We start from the raw sequence: 26,791 nt of genomic DNA, 5'->3' as shown, positions 1-26,791 counted from the left end.
AGAGTTGGACCATAAAGAAGGCTGAGCACCAAAGAATTGATGCTTTTGAACTGTGGTGTTGGGAGAAGAGTCTTCAGAATCCCCTGGACTGCAGGGAGATCAAACCAGTCAATCCTAAAGGAAATCAACCCTGAATTCATTGGAAGGACTGATGCTGAAGCTGAAGCTCCAATACTTGGGCCACCTGATGGCAAGAGCTGACTCACTGGAAAAGACCCTGATGTTGGTCAAGATTGAAGGCAGGAGAAGGGGACGACAGAGGATGAGATGGCTGGATGGCATCATCGACTCAATGGACATGAGCTTGAGCAAGCTCTGGGAGATGGTGAAGGACAGGGAAGCTTGGCAGTGCTGCAATCCATTGGGTCGCAGAGTCCGACACGACTGAGAGACTGAACAACAACCATGTGCTTCTGGGCTCATCTTTCCGCAGTAAATCGTCCAGGAATGGGCGTGGTCTTCTTCGTCCCACCTGTGCAGGGAAACTAGCAAAGAAGTAAATGGGCAGACACCACAGGAGCACCTACCTCGACCAGAAAGTGAACGGGAAAGTCGCTCAGTCGAGTCCGACTCTTTAAGACCCCATAGACTATAGCCTGCCAGACGCCTCTATCCATGGAATTCTCCAGGCCAGAAAACCAGAGTGGGTAGTCAATTCCCTTCTCCAGGGCATCTTCCCAACCCAGGGATGGAAACCAGGTCTCCCTCATTGCAGGTGGATTCTTTACAGTCTGAGCCACCAGGGAAGCCCAAGAATAATGGAGTGGGTAGCCTATCCCTTCTCCAGCGGATCTTCACGACCCAGGAATCGAACCTGCGGTCTCCCCTTGCAGGCGGATTCTTTATCAGCTGAGCGACCATGGAAGCTCAGTCGGTCAGAAGCGGCCTCGCCCAGGCCAGCCTCCAAATAGGAACTACAATTCCCAGCGGCCCCTGCGGAGGGCGCCACGATGCGCCTGCGCAGTGGCGCAGGCTCGCCCTGTGTGGTTCCCGCCAATTCTTGCGGTAGTCCTCTCAGGGTTGAATTCTGCGTTCCATGGAGGCGTTTGACCCTGCCGAGCTGCCCGAGCTGCTTAAGCTTTATTACCGAAGGCTCTTTCCCTACGGCCAATACTATCGCTGGCTCAACTATGGCGGAGGTGATGGAGGCAGGGGAGAGGGGTGGTAGTGTGTCTGCAAAGGCGTGTGAGGAGGTTTGGGGAGGGTACCTTGGAATGACAATATGAAGTGCCTGCTGTGCGCCAGGCGTTGTGCTGGGCGCCTTCGTCTGTTATCTCGAGCCCTCTCCGTCACCTCTGAGAGGTAAATGGGCCGAGAGAGGATGTAATGACCAGCCTGCGCCGCACACGGAAAGGTATAGCCGCTGCCACTACCACTACGTGTTAGTGTGTGCTAAGTCGCTCGGTCATGTCGACTTTTTGCGACCCTGTAAACTGTAGCTCACCAGCTCCTCAGTCCATGAGATTTTTCCGGCTCAAATGGTCGAACTCACTTTCCGTTTGGTGTTTACCTGCAACCACGGGGCGGGAGTGGAGGGGGGTGGGTAGGTACAGGGTCATAGCATGAAGCTGCAAAGTCGTGATCTGCTCAGGGACGGGGAGGCCATCTTCTAAAAGAGGAGAGGTACTTAATTCTTCCCTCTCGAATTTATTAGTGCCCACCAAGGAAAGAGAGGTGGTATTACATATTGAAAATATTTCTGCATCTTTATCTTCATCTTTGTAAACCCCTTCAAATTAGGAACTAGCTCTTGTCTTTTTTTTTTAACATGTAGCATAGTGTTGAGCACAGAGGACTCACTAAAAATATCTTCTCATTGGTTAATGTTTTAATGCTCTGAGCTGGATAAAGTACCAAATTAACTTTAAGGTGTACATTTATTTTGCAGTGGTAAAGAATTACTTTCAGCATCGTGAATTTTCATTCACATTGAAAGATGATATTTACATTCGCTACCAATCCTTCAACAACCAAAGTGATCTGGAAAAGGAGATGCAGAAAATGAATCCATACAAGATTGATATTGGCGCAGTATATTCCCACAGAGTAAGAAATCGCTTTTTTATGTAGTTTGTTGTTTTTTAAACCAAGAAAGGGTTGGTGCCCCTAGCATGTTGAGATAAATTTGTAGTGTTTATTTTATTTGAAGAGCCACACTTTCAACCATTTTTGTAAGGAAGTTGTAAAGTTAAAAAAAATTTTTTTTAATGTCCTTTGATACTTTACTGACTGGAAATCATTTGGAAATGGATTGGCTATATTCACTCTAGGACAAAAAAACTTTAAGCCAGTATCTGGCTAAAAGACTAAATGAGGTCCATTTAAAAAGAAATGTAAAAAAAAGACTAAATGAGGGACTTTCCTGGTGGTACAGTGGATGCAGGGGACATGGGTTCGATCCTTGGTCCAGAAAGATCCCACATGCCATGGAGCAACTAAGCATGTGTGCCACAACTAATGAGCCTGTGCTCTAGATCCTGAGAGCTGCAACTGAAGCCCAGGTGCCCTAGAGCCCATGCACCTCAACAGGAGAAACCACTCCAATGAGAACCCCATGTACTGAAACTAGAGAAAGCCCATGCAGCAACGAAGAGCCAGCACAATCAAATAGATTAAAAAACATTTTTTAAAGACTAAATGAAGAAGTCAGCATGGTTGAACACAGAGGACATTGGAGAGAATCATTCTTGATTCCTCTCTCACACCTGTATCTGTTTCACTAGGTAATCTCTTTAGCTCTACCATAATAATATCTATTAACCACTGCTACTAGTGCTACTATCATCATCATCACCTCTTATCTGAATTATTGTAAAAACTTCCTAACACTTTGCTCCTGTAGACTCTAGACTGTATTCTCAACATGGCAGCCAAAAGGAACCTTTTAAAACAAGTAAGATCATCATGATTCATCTGCTCAAAACCATTCTCCAGTGGCTTCTCATTTTATACAGAGTAAGAGCCATTCTCTCTCCCTCACTCACTCCATTCCTGTCACACTGACCTGTGCTCAATCAATTTCCACTGCCTAGAACCCATTTCCCGAAGTATCTTTTTGGTTCATTTTTCTCACCTTCAAGTCCTTACTCAAAGAGGCCTGCAGCTTGCCCTTCCTCCTACCCTCTCCCCTCACTGATACATTCTAAGTGCCTAGAATATTGCGAGGCAGAGAGAGTACATAAGTATCTGTTGAATGAATGAACATAATTGCCCAAAATTGCCCTTCTTCCTCTCCTTAAAAATACACACATGTAGGAAAAAGATACACATAGAATAACAGCTTTTGTATGGAGCTTTTTCTTAACGTTGTATAACTTGTTTTTCATATCATTCTTCATTATTCTTTTTTAAAAAAGAGAACTTAGATAATTTGGCCTAGGTTACATAATTTCTAAATGAGGGAGATAGGACTTGAATCCAGGTTTTCTGACTCTAAATCCCAAAGGAAAGGGAGAGGAGGTAAGAAAAGGCAGGCAGGGAAAATACTTTGGAGCAGGTTTCTCCTCTTTTAGGGATAGAGATTAAAACTGAAGTCTCTGTAGAAAAGCCAAGGTGTCACTCTAACTCCTCCCTAGCATAGAAGGGGAAAATTGGGCCCAGACAGGCATCTATACATCATCTTTGTGTGTTTTTATTGGTTATATATGCACGTAGTTTACAAAATCAACTACTATTAATTAGGCTTTTTTTGGGGGGGTTCTTACTTTTGCCCCTATTTTCTGTTTCCAAGAGGCAACCTCTTTTTTTTTTTTTTTTTTTTTTCCAGCTGTGCTGGGTCTTAACTAAGGCACAAGGAACCTTCCGTCTTCATTGCAGCATATGGAATCTTTAGTTGTGGCATGTGGGATCTAGTTCCCTGACCAGGGATTGAATCCCAGGCCCCCTTGTATTGGAAGTGCAGAGTCTTAGCCACTGTACCACCAGGGAATTCTCTCTTCCTACTTTTGTTTTCATTTTCTCTGCTTTCTGGGGAATTTCCTCAGAGGTTTTCATTTCTGCTATTATGTTTTTATTTCCAGGAACCTTTTTTTTCTAACATATCCTGTACTCTTTTCATTGATATATCTGATCTTGCTGAAGATATCAATGACAGTTTTTTACATTTTCTTCTGTTACACAGGCTGTTTTATCTACAGTTACATTTTTTCTGTTTTTCCACTTTTATCAGAGGTTTTCCTCATATATGTGGTAATTTCTTGCTTGTTGCTTATATTTAAGAATAGAGTACCAAAGAGCTGATTGGAAGCTCTGTGTACATGGCTGAGATGTGGGCCATTTTATTGTGGGAAGCTCTGGTGTCAGTTTCTCTAGGTCTTTGCTAGAATGAAAACTCCAGTTGATCACTAATCTGTTCCTAGAGCCTAATAACAATGCCTGACACACCTGGTCAGTCTTCAGAGAGGAATCTTCCTGTCTCCTGCCTGGGGTGGCAGTGGAAAGGTACAGAGGAGAGAGCTAGGTCTCAACATTCCACAAGTAAATGTCTAATTAATCCCCTGAATATCTGTACAGTACAACCTTTTTTCAGCTGTGCCTACTCTCCCCTTCTCAGTCCAGGGACCCTCTGTTTTATGCTCTCCAGGTAATGATTCAGGTGTCTTTGCCAGGGAAATGGAAGCACAGTCACCTAGCTCCACAGAGTAGGTTTAGCACTAACTGCTTCGTAAATAGATTTGTAATCAATCTTCCTGTTTTTAATCTCAGCTCCAGAGATACCTGTTGTCACCTGTTCCTAAGACTTGGGGATTCTGAGATGTAAACTGGGTTTCTTCTTGTTCTTCTTTACTGAGAGCTGAAGATTCAGCTTTTTGAATCTCCTTATAAAAATTGTGGTGGCATTGTCTCCTCTCTGGTTCTTTTTAAAAAGACTTACACCTGTCTTTAAAAAGAAAAAAATTATTTTTGTGCAGGTTTAGAGGAAGCCAAATAAGTATTTGCATTCAGTGTACCTTCTTTACCAGATAGTCCGTAGCCTCAAAGGAAATTACTTAGAGCTTGAACCAGACTGACTTGGGAGATCTTTTTGAATTATTGAAAAATTTTAAACACATTTTTGTTAACTTATATGCCCAATAACAACTAAAGTTCCTTAAAATATCTTGCAGTAGGCTACTAATTATTTGTATGGACCTTTCCTGATCAGAAACCTAAAAAGGCTTTATTATGATTTCTATTGATCAACAAATGTTTATTATACAATGTCTTATGTCAGTTATATCTCAGTAGGATTATAAGAAAACATACTTATGGTAAAACATTTATCAAACCTGTTTTTAGTAGATGGAAGTTACACTGTCATCACTTCTGGCTGTATAGGATCAAATCAGTGAGCTTCTTTTCTATGTCAGTCACTGACAGACTTGGCATTATATGGTTTCTTTCCTTCTCTTTGGTCCCTTTTTCTTTATAGGTAGGAAATAAGCATATCTGACAGTGTGGCAGCTCTTATAGAAACTGACTGATAGTTTGTCCCTTTAGCCCAATCAACACAATACAGTGAAGCTGGGAGCTTTCCAGGCTCAGGAAAAAGAACTGGTGTTTGACATTGATATGACAGACTATGACGATGTGAGGAGATGTTGCAGGTGAGTTCTGCATGCTTTGCTAGTAGGGTGGGTGATATCACTGACAGTGAGTAATGATCATTCTGCCCCAGTTCTGCAGACATATGTTCCAAGTGCTGGACCCTCATGACAATGGCCATACATATCATCGACCGAGCACTGAAAGGCAAGTATTAGCAGTATCTAAATGGGGTCATGTGCAAGAATCTTTTTTTCTTCTGAATATTAATCTGTCTACACCATTTTATAATCAATTCTCATAAATTTCTGACATGTTTCTTTGAAATATATGATGGGGAAATAAAAGATTAAAGTTGTAGTTAAAACTTTGGTAAACCTGTTGATCAAATCATGTAATTTTTTTCCAAATTCAGTCATCTGTTGAGGAACTCTTGCATGCCAGTTACTGTCCTAAGTGAGGGAACTATGAAAGATAACAATTCTTATCTCAAGTAAGTTATGCAGTCTAAGGAGGAAACAAGAAAATTCAGGATTATATATGTGTTAATATGCAGAGGGTGCTATGGGGATATAGAACAGCAGGAGTGCATACAGGAATGGAAGATACTAGATCAGAAAAGCCTTCCTGGAAGAGGTGATGGTAAGGATGACAATGATAATGACTAACTTATATAAGAGGTTTATTATGTACCAGGCACTGTTTCAAACATTTTAAATGTGTTACCTCTTTTAATATTCTTAGCCTGGGTCTTTAGAGAGCAATGGCAATTGGTCAGGAAGAGAAATGGAAGTACTGGGGCATGACGAAATTCTTAGCAGAGTGACCAGTTTAAGTAAAGAACTGAAGGCAAGAGCTCAGGGAGCATGGGAAACTACAAATAATGTACAGTTGACTCTTGAACAACATGGGCTTGAACAGTGCAAGTCTACTTATACAGATTTTTTCAATAGTAAATACTGCAATACTATATGCTTCATAGTTGGTTAAATCTGCAGATGTGGAACCACAAATATAGAAGAACTGCTGATGCAGAGGAACTCGTCCTTTCATATATATATATACATATATATATATACACACACACACACATATATATATGTGTGTGTATATACATACACATATTTATTTTTTGGCTGCACTGGGTCTTCATCACTAGACATGGGCTTTCTCTAGTTGACAAGGAGGGCTATTCTTCGTTATAGTATGCAGGCTTTTCTTATTGCAGAGTATAGGCTCAGTAGTTGTGGCACACAGGCTTAGTTGCCCCACGGCATGTGGAATTTTCCCTGACCAAGGATCAAACTTGTGTCCCGTGCATTGGCAGGCAGATTCTTAACCACTGGGCCACCCAGGAAGTTCAAGGAACTGTTTCTATGGAGGGCCACCCGTAAGTTTTATGTGGATTTTCTAGTGGGAGGGTCGGCATCCCACTTTGTTCAAGGGTCAACTGCGGTATAGTTAAGATGAGTACATGTGGATAAGAGGTAAAAAAAATCAAGCTAGAGAAATATGCAAGAACCAGAAATATACAAATTTATTTTAAAACTGATGATTTCTTCCCTCCTCAGAGGACTTTGGATTTAAACATCGTCTCTGGGTATATTCTGGAAGGAGAGGTGTTCATTGTTGGGTCTGTGATGAATCAGTTAGAAAACTGTCCTCTGCAGTACGTTCTGGGATAGTTGAATATTTGAGTCTGGTAAAGGTAAGGTCTTCTTAATGATAGTTTACATTTCTTCATTAGCTAGATATTACCTAGCCTTGTATGTTTAGTAACAAAAGCAAACTATCTTTTAAGCATTCGTATTTCAGAGTAAATGATTTTACCAGTAGATCAGTTAAAATTGTAGTAGTTACATTTTTTAAGATATCTCATATTTTGCTATATGTGGCAAAAGGAAGTTTAGTTTACTTTTCTGGTCCAAGTATGTCAAGTAAAGTTAACCAAGAAAATTACAGGTATTGAGACTCTATAAAATGGAATCCAAGATGTATACTTTGACAGAATTTAATCAATATCTTTAGAACACATTAAAGAAAATTTTGATTCTTACATGAAGTTTTGTTTGTTTTTGATGGTTTGTTTTTCAGGGTGGTCAAGATGTTAAAAAGAAAGTTCACCTAAGTGAAAAAATTCACCCTTTTGTCAGGTCTGTTGGGGAAGACTCCATGAAGTTTAAGTTGTGTCTGATTTACCTGCATGTGCTTTTAGAATTACTTTATCAATTTTCTGCACCAGGGTAGCATTTTACAACAATAATAGCCAGAATTAATTAATTGTCTGTTTTGTACATTCCAGTATTCTTGATAGGTGTTTCACAAATGTTCTTATTGGTCTTCACAACAACCGCATTAGATACATGATGGTTATCTCCACTTATAGATGAGAGAAGTGAGATTTGGAGAGATTGTATAATTTGTTTGGCTTTATGCAAGTAATTATTAAAATCAGGATATATGTCCTTGTCTGCTTGATTCCAAAGACCATACCCTTTCCATTTAATTCACTACTTCTCTAGGATAATGGAAAGAGCATTGCATTAGAAGTAAGAATCCCTATTCTGCCACTTTAATATGATCTTGATAAAATATTAGAGACTCAGTTTCTTATCAGTATGGGGAGAACAGTGTCTACTCCATCAATCTCAGAGTTGTGGGAGAGATTAAATGAAACAGTAGAAGGGCCCTGGCAGTCCAGTGGTTAAGACTCTCTGCCTCCACTGCAGGGGTCATGGGTTCAGTCCCTGACTGGGGAACTAAGATCGTGCATGCTGCATGCTGTGCAGCCAAAAAAATAATGATAATAAAATAAAAGCTAGTAACCTAACATACAAATATATATACATAAAACAGTAGATCCAAAGTCTATTTTCAAACTGCAAAGCACTTTGTAAGTGTTGAGATGCTAAAGCTAGCAATTCAGAATAGAAACTGTAGATTGTATCCCACATCCTTCTACTGATGTATTATTACATTGTCCTGACTTGGTTGCTTTCTGCCCTTGTTACATGTCTATGATGCTATGAACCTTCTAAATTGTGGGATTTAAGAAGTAAACATTTCTTGAATATCTAGTCTAAGCCAAGTACTTTGCTAGGTTCTTTCCCCTTAGAGTGTTTCATTTAACTCTCATAACCCTGTGAAGAGGTATAATTCCCATTTTATCTAGTTAAGTTCTAGAAATTCAGTGAAAATAAGTACTAGCCTCCCTAGTGAACAAAAGCCATGTGCCATATATGTCGCTAATAGTGTTGGGACTTTGTTATTATTGTTCCTACAGAAAATCTATAAACATAATTAGAAAATACTTTGAACAATATGCCTTAGTTGATCAAGATATTCTTGAGAATAAAGAAAGCTGGGATAAAATTTTAGCCCTTGTTCCTGAAAATATCCTTTCCCAAGACCATTTCTATGTCAGCTACTTGTACTGACCTGTGATATTACAAATTTGTTCTACCTGCATGTTCTCATGTACTTACATAGTTTTAATCTTTTTTACACAAAACATCTCCTGTATTTCTGCATTTTTTAAAAAAAATCTCTAGTCTGGAATACAATAAGAAATGAGGCTGTTTTGTAAATAAATTTCCTCATTTTGGAAGTTGATCCTCCTAAAATTAGTAACTACTTAACAGATACAAAATCATCATCAAAATATATACAGATCACAGACCAGTTTTACCTTAAACCTTATAGCTATTTTGGCATTCTATCGTACCTAGTAACAATTTAACGGGAATTTTTCTAAAGTTTTGTGTTTAATATTTGTATTTTAGAAAACAATAATTACTTTCTATGTAATCTTTAGATATCCTTGTGGTAATACACATTGAAAATAAGTTGTTCATTGATGTACCCTAAATGAGTGTGTTCCTTAATGATCCATCACCAATGCGTGATGAACTTCAACAAGACTTCCAAAGGCATAGCAATTCACTTCAGCGTTGGGAGAATTTGAAGAACACCATCAACAAATATCAGGTATATTCCATTGAAATCTGTATTACAAATACAATAATGCAATTCTTAATTAAATTATCATTTTTTCGCTTACTAAGTTAAAGATGGTTGAAGATCATTTTTTCACCACCTTAAAGAAATCTTCAAAAGTTCCTACTGATCCTCATGCTGGACTTGCATCTGTTTTTAGAAAAACAACAAAAACGACAAATGGGGACCCTGGCTTGAGTGGGAGATCATGCTCCAGTATTGTTTTCCACGACTGGATATCAATGTTAGCAAAGGAATCAATCATTTACTGAAGAGCCCTTTTAGTGTTCATCCTAAAACAGGTACTATGTAAAAAAAAAAAAATTAAGAACAACAAAAGAAAAATCAAAGTTATTTTTTGTTATAGAAAGCATGTCACTGGGTGTGAATGTCTGAAATGGTAAAGCTTGAAGAATTGTTCTGTCAGCTAGGATCTGAATTAACTTATTTTTCCATTGTCAGTTAGTAGGTATTCAATGAGTTTCTACTATGTAAATAATTTTCAGTTGGGTTTCTAAGGTTCAGCGTTAGAAGTAGAGTTGGAGAGGAACTTAAAAATCACAGAACAACAGCACATATTGTTCAGATGAGAAAACAGTGGCTCGAGAGGTTAAAGTGATTTGTCCACAGTCTTAAAACAAATTTTGGGGAATTCCCTGGTGTGATCCAGGGAGGTTAGGATTCAGCACTATTGCCATTCGGGGAACTAAGATCCCACAAGCCTCGTAGTATGGCCAAAAATTAAAAAATTATGTCAGAACTGATAACAGAGTTCCGTTCTTAAGACTCAAAGTTCCATGCTTTTTAGAAATAGAATCACAGATGTAGAGGACAGACTTCTGGTTACCAAGGTGGAAGCAGGGGGTGGCATGAATTGGGAGATTGGGATTGACATATATACGCTACTGTGTAAATAAATAATGGGAACCGACTGTATAGCTCAGGAACCTGTACCAATTATCTGTGGTAACTTAAATGAGAAGGAAATCGGGGGGGGGGGGGGCGGTATATGTAATGTATACCTAGAACTGGTTCCTTTTGCTGTACAGCAGAAATTAACAACACTGTAAGGCAACTATACTCCAATTAAAAAAAAAGTTCCATGCTCTTTCCACTATGCTGCCTCCCTCAGGTCTTTTTCAATAGATTTAGCTTTCTTCTTTCACTCTTCTGGATAAGATTTGATGGACTAAAACTGACTTTACATTAAGTATGATAGTAGATATAGTGGCATAAACTTTGCTCAGTCCAACTGGAGGACACAATTAGAAGTATCTAGTTATCCTTTTTAGTGTCAACAATTCAACTCTGCCACTTGCTTTGGGAAGTTAAGCAACGACCCTTGGTTTTAGCATCTGTACAATGGAGATACCTCAGTGGTTTATGGTGAGGATCTAAAAGGTAAAATGCTTAGAAAAGTGTCTGTCACATATTTAATACCCCCAACATTGCCTAGTTTTCTTTAATAGTATACAGTGACTCTGTAGGGTATACATTTATATAGCCCCTTTTCAAATCTGCCAATTATGTGTTTTAGTTTATTTTGGTAATAAGCTTAATGTTTCTTAATGTTTATCTTAATATTCTAAAGCTTCAGTGAGTATTCCCCTTATTTAATATTTAAGATTTGAGTAACTAATTACATTCACTCGTAAGTATACATTTTTATTATATCTTTTTCCCATTAAATGGCTATAGTCTTTTCACTCTGCCTTCTACCAGTAACTCCCAATTTCCTTAATTATTTTGTTAGTCACCTGCCATTCTTTAAATTCATTATCTCATTTTTCAGATATGAATTTTATGTCATGTCCCAGTTGTGGATTTTGTAAAAGGGCAATATGTCATTTATATTATTTCCAAAGATGCTCAACACATAGGTGTCTGTTTTGATTTCAGCAAATTAAAGTAATGAAGTAAACGACTTCCATCTATTTTGTGTTCCATCTTCAGGACTCACTAAATTTGAGATTGTTCTGTACTTACATATTGGAGGGTATAGGGAAGAGGAAAACAGAAATCAAAACGGATATAAGAGCAACTAGGTAATAGCTCAGCAGTCTTTCACATCTATTTTTTGGTGTTTTTAGAGAAATAAAAGGCACTAATGTGAAAGTACTTTTTTTTAAGACCCAATTTTATTGTATTTATGTATTTTTTGAAACTTTTTGGCCACTTGGCATGTGGGATCTTAGTTCCCTAGTCAGGAATAGAATCATACCCCTTGCATTGGAAGTGTGGAGTCTTAACCATTGGACCTCCAGGGAAGTCCCGAAAGTACTTTTATATTTCTAAATAAATATTCTTAACAGATTAGTGTAACCCTCTTTCTAAGCCTTAAAGTTTTAGCCAAAAATAACTCATAGGACACAGCCTATAATTATTTGTATTGTACAATATTCAGCTTATAACTTTTTGTTTCTCACAGGTCGGATTTCTGTGCCTATTGACTTACAGAAAGTGGATGAGTTTGATCCATTTACTGTTCCAACCATAAGGTATGTTCCAGATCACTGATCACTCCTTTTTTGTTTGTGACTGTTGTAAATGTGAAGGAAATTGGATTAGCTACCTTCTGGAGAGGCAGCTTCTCTGAGGCTGTATGATGGTGCCCTTTCAGAAGAGCATTTCCTAGTGAGTTCTACAGAACACAAATTTTTCAGCTACTATTATGCAAAAAAAAAAGTTCAAATAAGTTTGAGAAGTGTTGACCTAAGCAAAATTTCCTAGTCTTTAATATGCTAACATGCATGGAAAACTCCAGAAAGAGAGTATGATGTTTAGAATATCCCAAATTCATTTGGCCACATTTTTTTCACAGAAAATCTTATGAAATTCATGTGCTTTCATACACTGAGTAGTATTAACCAAGAATCAACTTTTAAATTATCTTCTATTATTTGTAGTTCCATTTGCCATGAGTTGGATGTTATTTCTACTAAAGAAGAAAAAGAGAACGGAGCTGAATCTGATATTAAACACAGAACCAGAGGTAGGTTAGTATATTGAAGTCTCACTTTAACATAATCTTTTTATATTGATTAATTTGCCTTGTATTCAGACCAGAATGGATCATTGTTTATCCTGAAACCAGCTCAGTAGCAAATAATATGATCACAATGTTTCTCTCCTTCATCAGTTGCCCAAATGGTGCTGTTGAATCCAATGTGAGTCAACAAATATTCACAAAGTAACATTTAATGCCAGGATCTATACTGAAAGATTAAATTGTCAGTTGATTTTGACAATTGTTTGAATCTCATAGTCTTAGATTCAATAACTATTTACTTAACAACCACCATGTATGCAGTATTTTGTTCTCTACTTGTTTTTGTATCCAGATGAGTGTTATGTTAAATATATGTCTCAACTGTAACTGAATTGTATATCCAGTAATTTGAAAGAGATGGGAATATAAAACGGCCTGTTCAGTTCAGTTCAGTCGCTCAGTCGTGTCCGACTCTTTGCGACCCCATGAATTGCAGCACACCAGGCCTCCCTGTCCATCACCATCTCCCAGAGTTAGTGAAAGTCAAATCTTATACCAACACCCAAGAGACACTATAGCAATAGTTTAACACTACTTTCTATGATGAAAATGTCATGCACTGTCCAAATGGTAATCACTAGCCTTTATACATGACTTTTGAGAACTTGAAATGTGAGAAACTGAATTTTTAGCTTCATTTAATTTAAATAGCCTCATGTGACTCGTGACTACTGTAATGGGCAGAACAGATCTCTGATTGATCTTTTTAGTCAAATGTTGCTACCTTGCTTTCAGAATCCAAGCTCAAATGTCACTTCATATATTTCAGCTCTAACATAAACAAGATACATTCCTCCATCAATATTTATAGAATGATTACAAGCATTCTGTTTAAAATAATGACAAAAGTCTCTAACAAATAAAATGGATAATAATAAACTGGGGAAAAAAAAAAGAACTCAGGGAAAATAAACAATGCAAGGAACAGAGGAAACCTTTTTTTAAAAAAACTGATCTCCTCAGAGATTAAGAGAAGACAGTGTATCCATGAAGCAAGACCAGAAGGCTATGGGGAAAAAAAACATTCAGAATAAGAAAGAGGTCTTAGAAATAAAAAACATAATCGTTAGAATAAAACTTTCACTGGAAGGGCTGGAAAAGAAAAGACTTCCTAGAAAGTAGTAAAAAAAAAAAAAAAAGACAAGTTAGTTATGTTTTGTAAGGAGGAAAAAGATAAAGAAAATTAAAGACTGATTCAGGAGGTCTAATATCTGACAGAAAAAGAACAAATAAAATAGAGAGGGAAAAAATTGTCAAAATTATATACGAAAACACCCCAGTAATGAGCCCTTTGTTAAAAGGGCTCAGCATAATGAGAATGATATACCTACACCAAGGCACATCATTTTGAAATTTAACACTCAGAATTAAGAGAAGATCTTAAGAGCTTTCAGACCCCTTCCTACAGTCCCTCCCCACAAAAAAGCCATGGACCTAGGAAGAATGGCCTTAAATTTCTAAGTAAAAATGGAAGTATTCATTTTTAGAAGTAAGTGCTAGAAGAGAAAAAAGTAGTTGCCATTCAAGAAGATGGAAAGGTTAGCAGGGAGCTGCTATTTTTTTCCACAAAAACCTGTTAATACTATTTTACTTTTTTTTTTTTTAACAAATTACTTTTAACACAACTTTTTAAATTTAATAATAAAAAATAATAATAAATTTAATAGTATCTCTTTGTGGACATCTTTTTACTTTATTCAGAGGTTTTAAGAAAGCAAGTTTTGGCTCCCTATTAAGAGAAGCTTTATAGTAAATATCTGTTCAGAAATAAACTGCACTTTCAAGTATTCATAAAGGCTATTAGCCATGAGTAAGTCAGGAATGCTTTAGATGAGGTGGGAGGCTGGCATAGGTGATATTTAAGTTCCTTATTATTTTTTTAATTTCTATGATTCTAAACTTTTGTCCATTTTCATATTAGTACCATTTGCTCCTTCCTTTCTACTTCCCAAATACTGGTATGTTCTCTTCCTTCCTCACTGACTATCTAATTAAATCTTTTTTCTAAGACCCAGTTCATAGCTACCTCAGTCAACTTTGGTCAGTTCTTTGGACACAAAATTATCCCTATGCCTGTTTGGCCTTTAATTATATGTTGTCTTCTGTTACTACATAGAGGAGTTGTTTTTCCAGTTCATTTAAAAGCTTCTTGAAGGAATTCCCTGATGGTCTAGTGGTTAGGATTCCATACCTCCACTGCAAGGAGCCCAGGTTCCATCCCTCATCAGGGAACTATATCCTGCAAGCCTCACAGAGTGGCCCAAATAAATAAATAAATATTTTAAAACATAAAAATTTCTTGAGATGAAGTAGTATGTATGGATTATACTTTTTTATAATTTAGCATAGTACTCAATATATAATTATGGCATGTGGGATCTTAGTTCCCTGACCAGGGATGGAACCCTACCCTGCAGTGGAAGCATGGGGTCTTAACCACTGGACCGCCAGAGAAGTCCCTGGTTCCTTTTCTTTTTCTTTTTTTCCTTTAAATTCTTTTTAGTAAACTATTATGAGTATTCTTAATTCCATGCAGATAAAATCCAAATCTTACCTTGATCTCAATTAGATTTTTTCCCTTCCTTTGGGTATTAATTATTGATTGTATAATTAAATGGATGATTATGATTCTGTATTCAAAGTTTTATATACATTTTTAAGACTATTTTATAAATCAAAGAATACCTGTACTTAATGCATGTGACTATAAACTTCTGATTGTTTCTAGAAGGTATGGCCCCCACTTCACATTTTCAGTGTCTTCATCTGTTGCTAAAACTATTTATTATTGAAGCCACAATTTACAAAGAAAGGAGTGTTTGGTGGGACTTAATACATAGCAGTAGATGATGTTGGTCTAATACCAGAAAGCCTGGCTACTAGAGTAGTTACATACATATGGTTTGGATGTTTTAGAGCAGCACTGTCTATAATATATTAGCCACATGTGGCTATTAGGCATTTGAAATGTGGCTAGTATAACTAAAGAACAGGGTTTTGTTTTGTTTTCTTAATTTTAATTAATTTAAGCTTAAAAACTGATAACTGATTCAATTATTGGAAAACTTTTAAGCATGTTAGAAAAATTAGTTCTATGAGCTTGCTTTTTTACCTACATATACTATAAATCTAGATCAAGTATTTCCAATGATATGATAATATAGTATCTTAATAAATTAAGTTATACTTTAAGTACAAAATACTAGATTTCAAAGACTTACTATGAAAGAATGTAAAATATTTCAGTCTTTAATGGCAACCCACTCCAGTATTCTTGCCTGGAAAATCCCATGGATGGAGGAGCCTGGTAGGCTACAGTCCACGGGGTCGCAAAAGTCGGACACAACTGAGCAACTTCACTCACTTTTTATCATATGTTGAAATATTTTAGATATAATGGGTTAAATAAAATATACTATTAAAATTAATTTCACCTTTTTAATGTGGCTACTAGAGTGTTTTAAATTATACATTTCTCATTATTTTCTATTGGACAGTACCATTCTATATAATTTTTACAAGAGACTAAAAGTTATACTTTATGTTATTCTTGCTGCCAAAATGCTAATTATAACTCATGGTCTTCATAATTTAGATTATAAGAAGACCAGTCTAGCTCCTTCTGTAAAAATTTTTGAGCAGTTTCTTGAAAACCTGGATAAATCCCGAAAAGGAGAACTTCTCAAGAAGAGTGGTAAGATTCTACACCTTTCCCGTATAGCTATTTTGATCTTAGTATGGGCAGTTTAAAACATCTAGCAAGTGAACAATTTTAAGAGCTCTAATCTTTGCCCTCTAGTTTATCTTACTATCTTCAGTGTTTTGAAAACTGAGGTCCCTTAATTCAAAGCAGCACATACTCATTTAACACTTTCTATATGTCAGGTTCTATGAGAGAAAGAAAAATGAATTATACAAGGATGAATTCCACACCATGGCTCCCTGCCCTTAGGAAGTACTAACTGATACCAAAAAAGGTATAAAATGCTAAAAAAGTGATAGAGGTCTCGTCTGACTGAGAGAACCTGGGAAGATTTTATACGAAAAGAATGGCATTTAACTCTACTCAGTGAACTACTGTATGAATTCTAGTCCCCAGTGCCAATATATCATGCCTTGAGGTGTGAGTAGGAATTCCACAGAGATTTGATGAGATAGATACAAGAGTGGAGAAAGGAGACAGGTTGTTCATTCTTGAAGGAACAGCAGAAACAAAGGCATAGAAGCAGGAAAGCATCAAGTTACTCTAGAGGCTATCAAGTAGCATAGCTTATTTGGAAAAAGATGCATCGGGAAGTGATGAGATAGAAATTCAAAGAAGCCACAGTGTAGATTGCCTTGAATTTCAGACTTGGGAATTTGAGTTTAATTCACATGAACAGGGAAGCAATTAAAGCTTTTTGAGGAAGGGAGTGTCATGATTTGTAGTTGTATCTAGAAAGATAAATCTACTAGCAGTATCTGGGGAGAAACGGAATAGAATGAGCTGTTAGTATTAGGACAATAGAGCTGGAGATCTCCAAAAAGTGCAGATACTAGAGCCATCCTTGAAACTTGGTAATGATTTTGGGGGGAAGCTGAAAGATCTAAGTATAAGTGTCACAGAAGCCAAGCAAGAGGAAAGTTTCAACGAGCTTATCAAGTTCTTTGACTAGGAGACACCCAAGCATATGTGTAAAGCAAAAGGAAAAAAATCAGTAGTGAGTATTATTCAAGAGATTGATGAATACCATAGAAAATTGGCAATGTTATAGAAATGCAAGCCCCTTTTCCACTTCATTTTTTAATAAAACGTGTGATGATTAAATAGCAGTGCCTAAGATAATGTTCTACTTATAGCAGACACTCAAATACGTGCTTGTTGAATGAACAGTGATGACTCTGAACTTGGAAAGCCTCATTGAAGCTGCCATTCCAATGGGGCATATTAAGTCCTTTGTATTCTCGTTCTGTACTAACTCAGCCTATAATGTGGGCTTCAGCAAATGTGAAAGCAAATCTTTATGCATGATGTGAAATTAATGGAAGCATTAAGCAAATCAGAATGTGAAATAAATGAGCTTTGTTTTCCTTTACTATCCTTGATAAAAATCTATCCTATTTTAGATTTACAAAAAGACTTCTGAAGATAACAGCTCCTTTTATATGAATATGGATTATCATCTACCATCAACCAAGAATCAAATACTTCAAGAGCCATTTAATAAATGTAGCAGAACTGTGTATGTGTCTTAATGCTCAAAGCTAAATTTCCTTTTCTTGAGAAATAATTATGTTGAAAAGATTCGGGAAACCACCAAAGGAGAATGTTCAAATTCCTGGAAGGAGCAATAATGGGAGGATATAAGTGAATGCAGATTAATCTGTAAAATTTAATATTATAATTCTAAGATTACTTATACAGGTACTAACTTCTAGTAGTTGCCATATATAGAAGTGAATAGTAATATGACCAAGACTTTAATGTCAGCTCACCAGATTCAACCTCCATATTTCTAGGTGTATGAGGGTTTTGTTCTTAAGTTCTTAATTAACACTTAAGTTAATTATACTTGGAGTGTATATTCAGTAACTTCCTCATTTTGTTTACTGATATTTTTATTGGTCAGACCACACCCCATTCCCTGTCTTTTAAAAAATCATTTTAAAATGGGCATCTACTATAACTTTACTTCAAAAGATATGACTTAATACTGTTACAATATTAGAGCCTAGTATTTTTTACAAGTGTTGGCAATTGTAGCTCCTAACTTCTTCCCTCAGAGAATAATTTTCTAAGCAATTCAGAAAAAAAGCCACTTCGCCGGCATAAAACTTTTTGTACTTGTCAAAACTCTTGGACTTTGTATATCTCCAGACACTTAAATTTAATTTTAAAGGTTTAATTTCTTCCATATTTGATTTCATGTGATAGATTCTGAAATGTCAGATTTCTTTTGCCTGATTTTACAGCCAGTCTAAAAACAAAACAGTCATTCTGGTTTACATTGTCTTTTGAGAAACATTGAGAAGCAGGCTTTCAGGCTGGTGCTTTCCATGGGGTATGAAAATTTTCCTTTCTTTGCATTACCTATAACATTGTTTTCACCATAGCCACAGTCTTTTTTTTCTTTTGTCTTTTGACTTATATAAAACGGATTGTGTAATACAAGTCAACACACTGAAATGCCTTGCATTTTTTCTCTTTTCTAATTTTTTAAGAAAAAAATTAAAGACTTGTGTAAAATTCCTCTGTTGAACTTCTGTTTGCTATATATTGTTAAGTCTTTTTGGAAAACAGTAACTGGTCAATTAAAACTCCTGAATAAAGAATTACTAAAGACTCGTTAGTCCATCTTAAGTACTTAGAATGAGAAGAGAAAGACAGGGATTACCCCTTCAATAATGCTTTAATATTAGAGCCCTTGATAAAAACTGGTGTAACAGCCCATAAAATACAGAATATATTGTGCTTGTATATAACAATGTCTCGTTCTTGAAAATAGCAGAAACATGCTCAAAGACAATTAACTTCTCTAACTCTAATTTGCCAACTCATCCATGTATGAAAATTGTAGAAACAAAGGGCACGGAACTAGTTTCCATCTTCAAACTTGCCCAGTTTATAAAGAAACCCAAAGAAAGAAAGCACATCCTTGGCTAACGATTAACAGTTATAAGTCAGACTTGCTGGGAAAGAAAGGGGAGTAGTCAGAATGTTTTACTTATCTAAGGCCACAGTTGGCTATTATGGGCCCTTTCTTCTGAAGGTAAATGGAATGCACTGAAAGCTTCCCAGATCACTATTAAGCAGAAATTCTATCAAAAAATTTAATAGTAACAATAAGTTGGCTTTTACCTTCCTAACAATCCTATGACGTAATCCTCAACACTATAGTAAAATAGTGAAATTTTAAAGTAAGTTTTAGAGCATTTAAAATATTCACTGCTTATCTTAAAAGTGTTAGGCTCTCAGTCATGTCCAACTCTTTGGGACCCCATGGACTGTAGCCCTTCAGGCTCTGTCCATTGGATTTCTCAGGTAAGAATACCGGAGTAGGTTGGCATTTCCTTCTCCCGGGGAACTTCCCCACCCACGACTCCACCCCTCATCTCCTGCATTGCAGGTAGATTCTTTACCATCTGAGACAATAGGAAGCCCACTTATCTTAAAAGGTAGCCACAATTGTCTTAAAGCCACTAGCTTTTAAGTGTATTTAAAGTGTGGTGTTGGAGAAGACTCTTGAGAGTCCCTTTGACTGCAAGCAGATCCAACCAGTCCATCCTAATGGAGATCAGACCTGGGTATTCATTGGAAGGACTGATGTTGAAGCTGAAACTCCAATACTTTGGCCACCTGATGCAAAAAGCTGACTCATTGGAAAAGACCCTGATGCTGGGAAAGATTGAGGGCAGGAGGAGAAGGGGACGACAGAGGATTAGATGGTTGGAAGGCATCACTGACTGAATAGATATGGGTTTGGGTAGACTCCAGCAGTTGGTGATGGACAGGGAGGCCTGGAGTGCTGTGGTTCATGGGGTTACAAAGAGTCGGACACGACTGAGCGACTGAACTGAACTGAAAGTGTGAATACTGTATTTGTTGCGTCCTTTTGGAGAGAGGATATGGGAAGCAAGACCCCTAACCTTTTCATTAACAAAACGTTTATATTCTACTTTTCAAAAACTACTGTATAAGGAGTGGGATCCTCTAGAACGTATGAGTTTCAGGATACCGTGTCCAAAATAGAGGCAAAAAGAAATATACTGAGTATAGAAATTTACACCTTCATGATAATCTCATTTAAATTATGTATTCCAAAGTAAAATAATTGACAGCCTAGGTCACAGCTACCTTTCATTGGTGACTACAATCTCCGTGTATTCGGCATTATTTAGTACGTCATTCTACTGAATTAACTGATAAAAGGAAGTCAGAAAGTAATAATGTGGCTACTTTACTGACCCGAGAGCACAGGCTGCTGCCTTTCGCGTGTCAAAAATGCCTCAACATGAGGGACGCGAAGGGGTCAGCTATCTAAGGACTGCATAGCTCAGGATAGAGAGTTCTGCCAGGCCTGCGAGTCCTGTTCTAAATTCATACCCTTATTTAGACCTTGTCACCACCCCCAACTGGAAACAGCCGGATGACTTACTGGTTAAAGGAAGTGACTGTAAGCAGCTCCTGACCCGGAATTAGATCCTGGTCCCGCCCCCTCCTCCAGGCTTCGTTCTGCAACAGGCGTGGGTCACGCTCTCGCTCGCTCGCTCTCTTTCTGCCGCCATCTTGGTTCCGCGTTCCCCACACAGTAAGTGCTTGCCTTCGCCGCTACTTTATATCCATAGCCATCCGCCTTTCTTGCGGTCTGAGGCGCCGCGCAGAATAAGGGCTAAGAAGAACTAGAGTTTTTATGGGGTCACGGGGTTCCTGTTCAACCCTGGGCAGTGTGGCCTTGGGGCCTCCGGACAAAATGGGGTCTGCTCTTGGTGTCCTGGCAAGAGTAGGGCAAAAAGGCCAGAGAGTCCCGGGCTGGGGAGATGGGAGCCGTTGGGGATGGAAGTGGGCTGCGTCTGCTGTTGGAACCGGCTTCGCCAGCACCCAGAGGATGTTAAGGGGTCACAGCTTTGGAACAACCACCCCCCACCCCCGCGCGCGCGTATACACACACACCCTTATTGTGACAAGCCAGTGTTGGGACTTAAGACACCTTCTTTCCCCTTGTTGGTCTCGGAAGTCAGCAAACGGGGGTCCTGGAGGGGTCGCCCAGAAAGCGCGGGGGAGAGGGGGCGCGGCGTTTCGAGGTCGCGTCTGAAGTCTCCCATCCCGTGCTCAGGAGCCAGACCGGGATCCTCTCCCTCGGGTTGAGAACGCAGTGGTAATTGCTTCTGTGTGGGATTTGGAGTGTGGAATAAAACGAATCCCTGGGCACTGGGAAATCCGCTCTCCGCGGAGTGAAGAGGAGCGATAAAAAGGTGATTCTCTTGATCAAAAATGTGAGGGTTACGTCGTGTTTTTCACCTATTCTAGCTACTTCGGGGAGCGTTGTCCCACACACCCTTACGGTATTTAACAGCCCTCAGCAGTTTTAACCGTGACTCTGGATTGGGCAGCGGGATGGATTCCAGTCAATTCAGGCCTCCTTTTTATTCCCTTCAGAAATGCCCGGTGAAGCCACAGAAACCGTCCCTGCTACAGAGCAGGAGTTGCCACAGCCCCAGGCTGAGACAGGTAGGTTCCCCCTGGACGCCTTGCCCTTAATTAAGATTGTAAAATGGGCCATAAAAACATATGGTGGGTTAAATGACAAATAGACTATATTTCTGTTTTTCAGTATTGGTTCTCATTAAAGAAGATGGGGCTGTAGCTTTGCCAGGGAGGATAGTCCATAATAGTTACTTACCTATTGGAAATAGGTGACACACTGGCAGGCCAAGGAGACCTGAGCTTTTGTGAAGTTGCAGCCAGAAAGTTGCATCAAGGTTTTAGATGGCAGTGCTTGGCTTTGTGCTGTCATCACATGCCTGGATGAGATGTGTGCTGGTGGTAAATGTGTTCTCCTGGGCCCTGGGGCCCTCCTAGATTGGTTAACTTGTTTTGTGGATTGGTGCTGAGATGTTTCTAGTGTCCTGGAACAATACCTGCATCAACAGCTTATCTGGAACCCAGGATTGAATTAGAGCCTTCTTTTGACTGCTCTTCAGCTTTGAAATTAATGAATGTAGAACGTAGTGTAAATGCAAGGTTTGAATTCTGTTTAAAATACATCTCTACAAAATCCGAGGGGGAGTAGTGAAAAAACTTTATGGTAGTGTTCTTGCTGTTCAGTTGTGCAGAAGTAAATGAAGGGAATCTTCAGGCTATGACCTCCATTCTCGCCTCTCCCCGCCCCCATGGTAAATTCTTTTTTTTTTTTTTTTTTTAAAAACTCCACCTGTCACTTAAGGGCAGTTTCTATCTCCTGGAATTAAAATAGTTGAAAGCATTAAGGTTCTCCCTCCCCACCTGTCTGATTTAGCAGCTGAAAAGATTAATACAGCTGCTTGAAAAAGGAGGGGGCCTCTGAGTTAGGGAATGAGCTATATGAAATCTTTGAACTACTGGGACTTAAGGTTGAAAAATAAAGGACTGGTCTCTGAAGAGTCTGTAGTTTCAGTGTTAGACAAAACTTCAGAGAGTCTCAACTTGATTTTACAAGTGTGGGGACTGAAATTCAGATGAATTTTGAATAATCTGAATCAAGCTTCAAAATTAATGCTTTTTGCTTCTGAAGCAGTCCTCACAGCTGTTAAACTTATACTTGAATATTTTGAGATTGCACTGTAGGTTAGATTAAGTGCCTGTGGTGAATACTCGGGGTCTGTTTTTTTGGTCTTTTTTTTTTTAATACATAACTATGACTAAATAATTATTAGAGTAAGTGAGGAAACTGACTCAGGAAATCGGTTATGGTGTCTAAAGCAAGTAATTTGGGCCTTATCCCGGAGTTTTGAGGTTCAGTGAGAAGAAAACATTCTAAGTTTCAAATTCTTTTGAGAGCATTTGCACTGTAGTCATAAAGACTTTGAGCTACTGAGTTTCCAGGAAAGACTGGTTTGAGCCTACCTCTGTATGAGATACTCTTGATTGAGTGACCTGTGAATTTGGATGCTCTAGGCTTTTTTAAAAAATAATACTCCCTTCTAGGTGTTGAGCAGTCATTCAGAATCTTTTGCATAACTTCAGTGTGGTGGCAAGTAGTGCCTGTTTTGGTACAGTGGCATACTCCAGATTAAGGGGTGGGGACCCAATGTATTCTCTCCACTTGCATTCCCTACTTTCAAAACAGAACCACAGTCTAGTTTGACAAGTTGGATTGCAGTTTCATAATACAGTTCCTACCCTTGTGACTAAGCTCTGTTACTCGTGGTCTAATTCATCCAGATTGATGTCTGAAGAGCTAACATTGCTTAGAGACTGTAGAGTCCACGATTTTGCGGTTGGTTTTTTGTTTGTTTGATTTGGGTGGGTGAAATGAGGTATAGGGAAGCTCAGCGACTTAGTATTCAATATTGGGTATTCTGAAGCCTGAGCATTAAGAGACCTGTGTTTCTTATTCACCTCTGATTCTCCATCATTATTGCCACTCATTAGCTTCCTTGTTCCAGTTTTCAGCATTTGTTTCAGTTCATGCCCCTTGGGTGGATAGAGTAGAACTTTCTGTTGATGATTCCATGGTTTGTGAGAAAGTCTTAGGGATCCTTTGAGGAGGGAAGAGAAGGGCACAACTGGGAAAGGGTAGAAAGCCTGCTGTTGCCAAGTTCTGGGCCTGTGCTCCCCATTTAGAGACTAATAGGCTGCTCTTAGACGGTTCTTCACCCTAAAGTGGTTTACTTATTTTGGTAGATTTGGGAAAGGAGAAGAATGATGTATTCTACTTGACCACTGAAGTATGTTTGGGGAAGATTGCTGTTGCTTGGTCACCTTTGTCTAATCCTGCGTGGTGACTTTCATTCTCAGATTTAAAATTCCAGTGTTTCTTGTGTGAGGCGTGTTGTACCAAGTTGGGCTGTATAACTCACTTTTGTTTTTTTCCTTCCCTTTCCTCCTTCACCCCCCCCCCCGCTTTTTTTTTTTTCTTCCTGCTTTTCTTCTCCAGCTGTGCCTCCTGTGTCTTCAGCCTTGAGTGTCACTGCTGCTTTAGGGCAGCCTAAACCTACCCCTACCCCTCCTTGTTCCCTGGCCTCCCAACAATACCCTCTGGCAACCCCTGACCAGCCTTCCCCATTCCTTTCTCCCTCTACCATTGCCTCAACCCCTTTTGAAGCTCCTTTTCTCCAGTCATCCCATGGGACAGCCCTGCCTTTGGGAGCTGCCCCTCCCACTGACACCCCCATTTTCTTACCAAACCTAATAGGGCCTCCCATCTCCCCAGCTGCCTTAGCTCTGGCCTCTCCCATGATAACTCCAACTCTGAAAGGTGCTCATTCCTCTTCAGCTCCCTTGGCTCTGGTGGCCTTGGCTCCCCACTCAGTTCAGAAGAGCTCTGACTATCCCCCTAATGCTCTTAGTTCACCTCCTTCAGTCGCCGTGATTGAGTCAGGGTCCGTGACATCTCTGTCAGCTCCAGTTGCTCGCTCAGAACCAAAGCCCTCTCCTAGTCAAGCTCCCTCTCAAGTAATTCCTAATCCAAAGGGTACTCCCAACCCTCCAAGTATAGTCAGTGCTATCCCTTCCCATCTTGTAACTCCTTTGGCCTCTATTCAGTCTGACCTACTCTCATGTTCTCAGATACCACCCGCCACTCCCCCAGCCATCCCTTCCCCTCAAGTCAAAGGTGTCTCTGTTTCCTCGGCTCTGACTGCTCCACAAAACCCTGTAAGCCTCAGCGTAAAGGGACCGCTTAGTCCACCGGCTGCTTCATCTCTTTCAACTCAGTCTTTTGCTGAGGCTGCTGAGTCTCCCCCAGTTTGCCTCACTTCTCTGGGCTCTCCTCTTACACCTTTACATCAGAGTTCTCCTGTTCAAACTTCAAGTTCTAATACTTTGTCAGATCCCATAGAAGATACTATTTTTGTAGATCATTCTTCTACAGATGCCTCTTCTCAGAGATCTGTAATTCCTCCCCTTCCTTCCAGAAATGAGGTGGTTCCTACTGCTGTGACTGCTTTTCCAGGGAGGACTCCAACTTCCTCTCTGGCTCTGTCTGCTGACAAAGGCATCTCTGCTGTCACTGACCTCGCCTCCTCAAATGTAGTTGCCTCTTCTCCATTATCTCCTACAGCCTCTCTAATTCTCAAAGATTTTCCTAGTACAGCAGCCCTGGCAGCACCTAAAGATGCCCCCTCTCCCCAAAGTACATCGTCTTCCCCAGAGATAGCTCTTTCTCCTGAAGCCACCCCAGCAACAAAAAGCTACCTAGAGCCTCTCCCTGTAGTGAAGCCAGCCAGTACTACTCCCTCTTCTCTGAGTGTTAACTCTCCAGTCTCTGTAATCAGGACAGATTCTTATGCAAGCCCAGACCCAACTAATCTGCTTCTCAAAAGTTCTTTCACTACCCCAACTGTAGCTGCATTTCCTTTGGAAAGTGCTGCCATTGATGGAATGGCTCCTACAGCTGCCAAAGGTACTTCCACTCCTTCAAATGTAGCCAGTCCTTCCACTCTTACTACTTTACCTTTGATGCCGCCAACCTCTGAAAGTTGCCCTATGGCTCCAGTAGTGACTTTATCTTCCCAGAATGCTTCTGCTTCTCTAGCTCCTATGGCACAGGTCCCTGAAATTCCCAAGTCTGAGTCTTCTACCCCTGTGCCTCCAACTGGTACTCCTCAGGGTGAAAAGAAAGTTCATGGCATTTCTCAAACCTCACCATTGGCACCTGTGGCTTCCGCTCCTGAAGGGTACCCAACTAAAGACTCTGGTGCTTCCAAAGGAATGTACCTAGCTGACTCCCCATCTCCTTTAGGGACTACTGTGTCTCCTCAGCCTAAAAGAATTCCAACCAAGAAGGGTTCACCTACTGCTCCCTTAAGTCTTGCCCCTTCTGCTTCTAAAAGTGTACCTGCTATCCCTGATACTCCTGCTGGAAATCTCTCGTTTACTGTTTCTCCAATTGAAGTTTCCTCTCTTCCAGAAGCCGATCTTCCTTTTCATGTCTCTAAAGGATCACTAGCTGAGAAGCATTCCCCTACTCCCCCATCCCCCAGAGAGGCTCCTGTTCCCCTGCCTATGGTTCCTTCCCCCAAGGAGGGGCCAGCATCCCCATCCCCTAAGGAGATCCTTACTCCTCTAGCTGTGACCTCTTCCACCCCCAAAGGAGCCCCAGCAACTCCTTCCCCTAAAGAGGCTCCCACTCCCCTAGCTATGACTCCTCCTTCCCCCAAAGGGAGCTCAGCAACCACATTACCTAAAGAGACTCCCCTTCCTGCTGTGACCCCTTCCTCCCCAAAAGGAGCCCCAGCAACTCCTTCCCAAAAGCAAACCCCAGCCACCCCACCTCCCAAAGAGGCTCCTGCTTTCCCAGCTAAGGCTCCTCCCTCTTCCAAAAGAACCCCAGTTAACCCACCTCCAAAGGAGGAGTCCACTCCCTTAGCTGTGACTCATTCTTCCCCCAAAGAGAGCCTAGCAATCCCGCCTCCCAAAGAGACTTCCTCTCCCTCAGCTCTGACTCCTCCCTCCCCCAAAAAGGGCCCAGCAACTCGATCTACCAAAAAAGCCCAGGCTAGCCCACCTCCAAAGGGAGACTCCACTCCCCCACCTGTGACTCC

At 39.6% G+C, this 26,791-nt stretch overlaps 2 protein-coding genes across 10 annotated transcripts in view; both read left to right on the top strand.

The window, feature by feature from the left end:
* The first annotated feature begins 938 nt into the window (after window positions 1–938).
* Window positions 939–18,890, top strand: PRIM1 (DNA primase subunit 1). Of its 2 annotated transcripts, none has more exons than XM_040232989.1 (13): window positions 939–1,139; window positions 1,889–2,046; window positions 5,479–5,585; window positions 5,657–5,730; window positions 7,095–7,231; window positions 7,618–7,676; window positions 8,807–8,916; window positions 9,419–9,510; window positions 9,680–9,821; window positions 11,948–12,017; window positions 12,426–12,511; window positions 16,164–16,262; window positions 17,675–18,890. In XM_040232989.1, exons 1-13 carry the CDS (start codon window positions 1,037–1,039, stop codon window positions 17,692–17,694), a joined length of 1,257 nt encoding a protein of 418 aa, XP_040088923.1. In that variant the 5' UTR covers window positions 939–1,036; the 3' UTR covers window positions 17,695–18,890. The 2 variants fall into 2 exon arrangements, with proteins under 2 accessions (XP_040088923.1, XP_040088924.1); XM_040232990.1 differs by having other exon boundaries at window positions 1,017–1,354.
* Window positions 18,891–20,666: 1,776 nt separating this feature from the next.
* NACA (nascent polypeptide associated complex subunit alpha) overlaps window positions 20,667–26,791 on the top strand; it is a 10,480-nt gene continuing 4,355 nt past the window's right edge. The window contains exons 1-4 of one of the 8 annotated variants that reach the window (XR_005719671.1): window positions 20,750–20,856; window positions 21,382–21,520; window positions 21,705–21,776; window positions 24,184–26,791. The exon at window positions 24,184–26,791 is cut by the window's right edge and continues 1,267 nt beyond it. Coding sequence is in view for 4 of the 8 variants with exons in the window: in XM_040232985.1 (XP_040088919.1) it covers window positions 21,707–21,776 (70 nt within the window). In the remaining 4 variants the exon portion in view is untranslated. Of the gene's footprint in view, window positions 20,857–21,381; window positions 21,777–24,183 lie in introns of those variants that run through there. The other 7 variants (XR_005719673.1, XR_005719672.1, XM_040232986.1 and 4 more) reach the window with 7 other exon arrangements.

This window comes from Oryx dammah, unplaced genomic scaffold (assembly GCF_014754425.2).
Source record: "Oryx dammah isolate SB20612 unplaced genomic scaffold, SCBI_Odam_1.1 HiC_scaffold_29, whole genome shotgun sequence".
Lineage (NCBI taxonomy): Eukaryota > Metazoa > Chordata > Mammalia > Artiodactyla > Bovidae > Oryx > Oryx dammah.
This window is presented reverse-complemented; position numbering and strand designations above follow the sequence as displayed.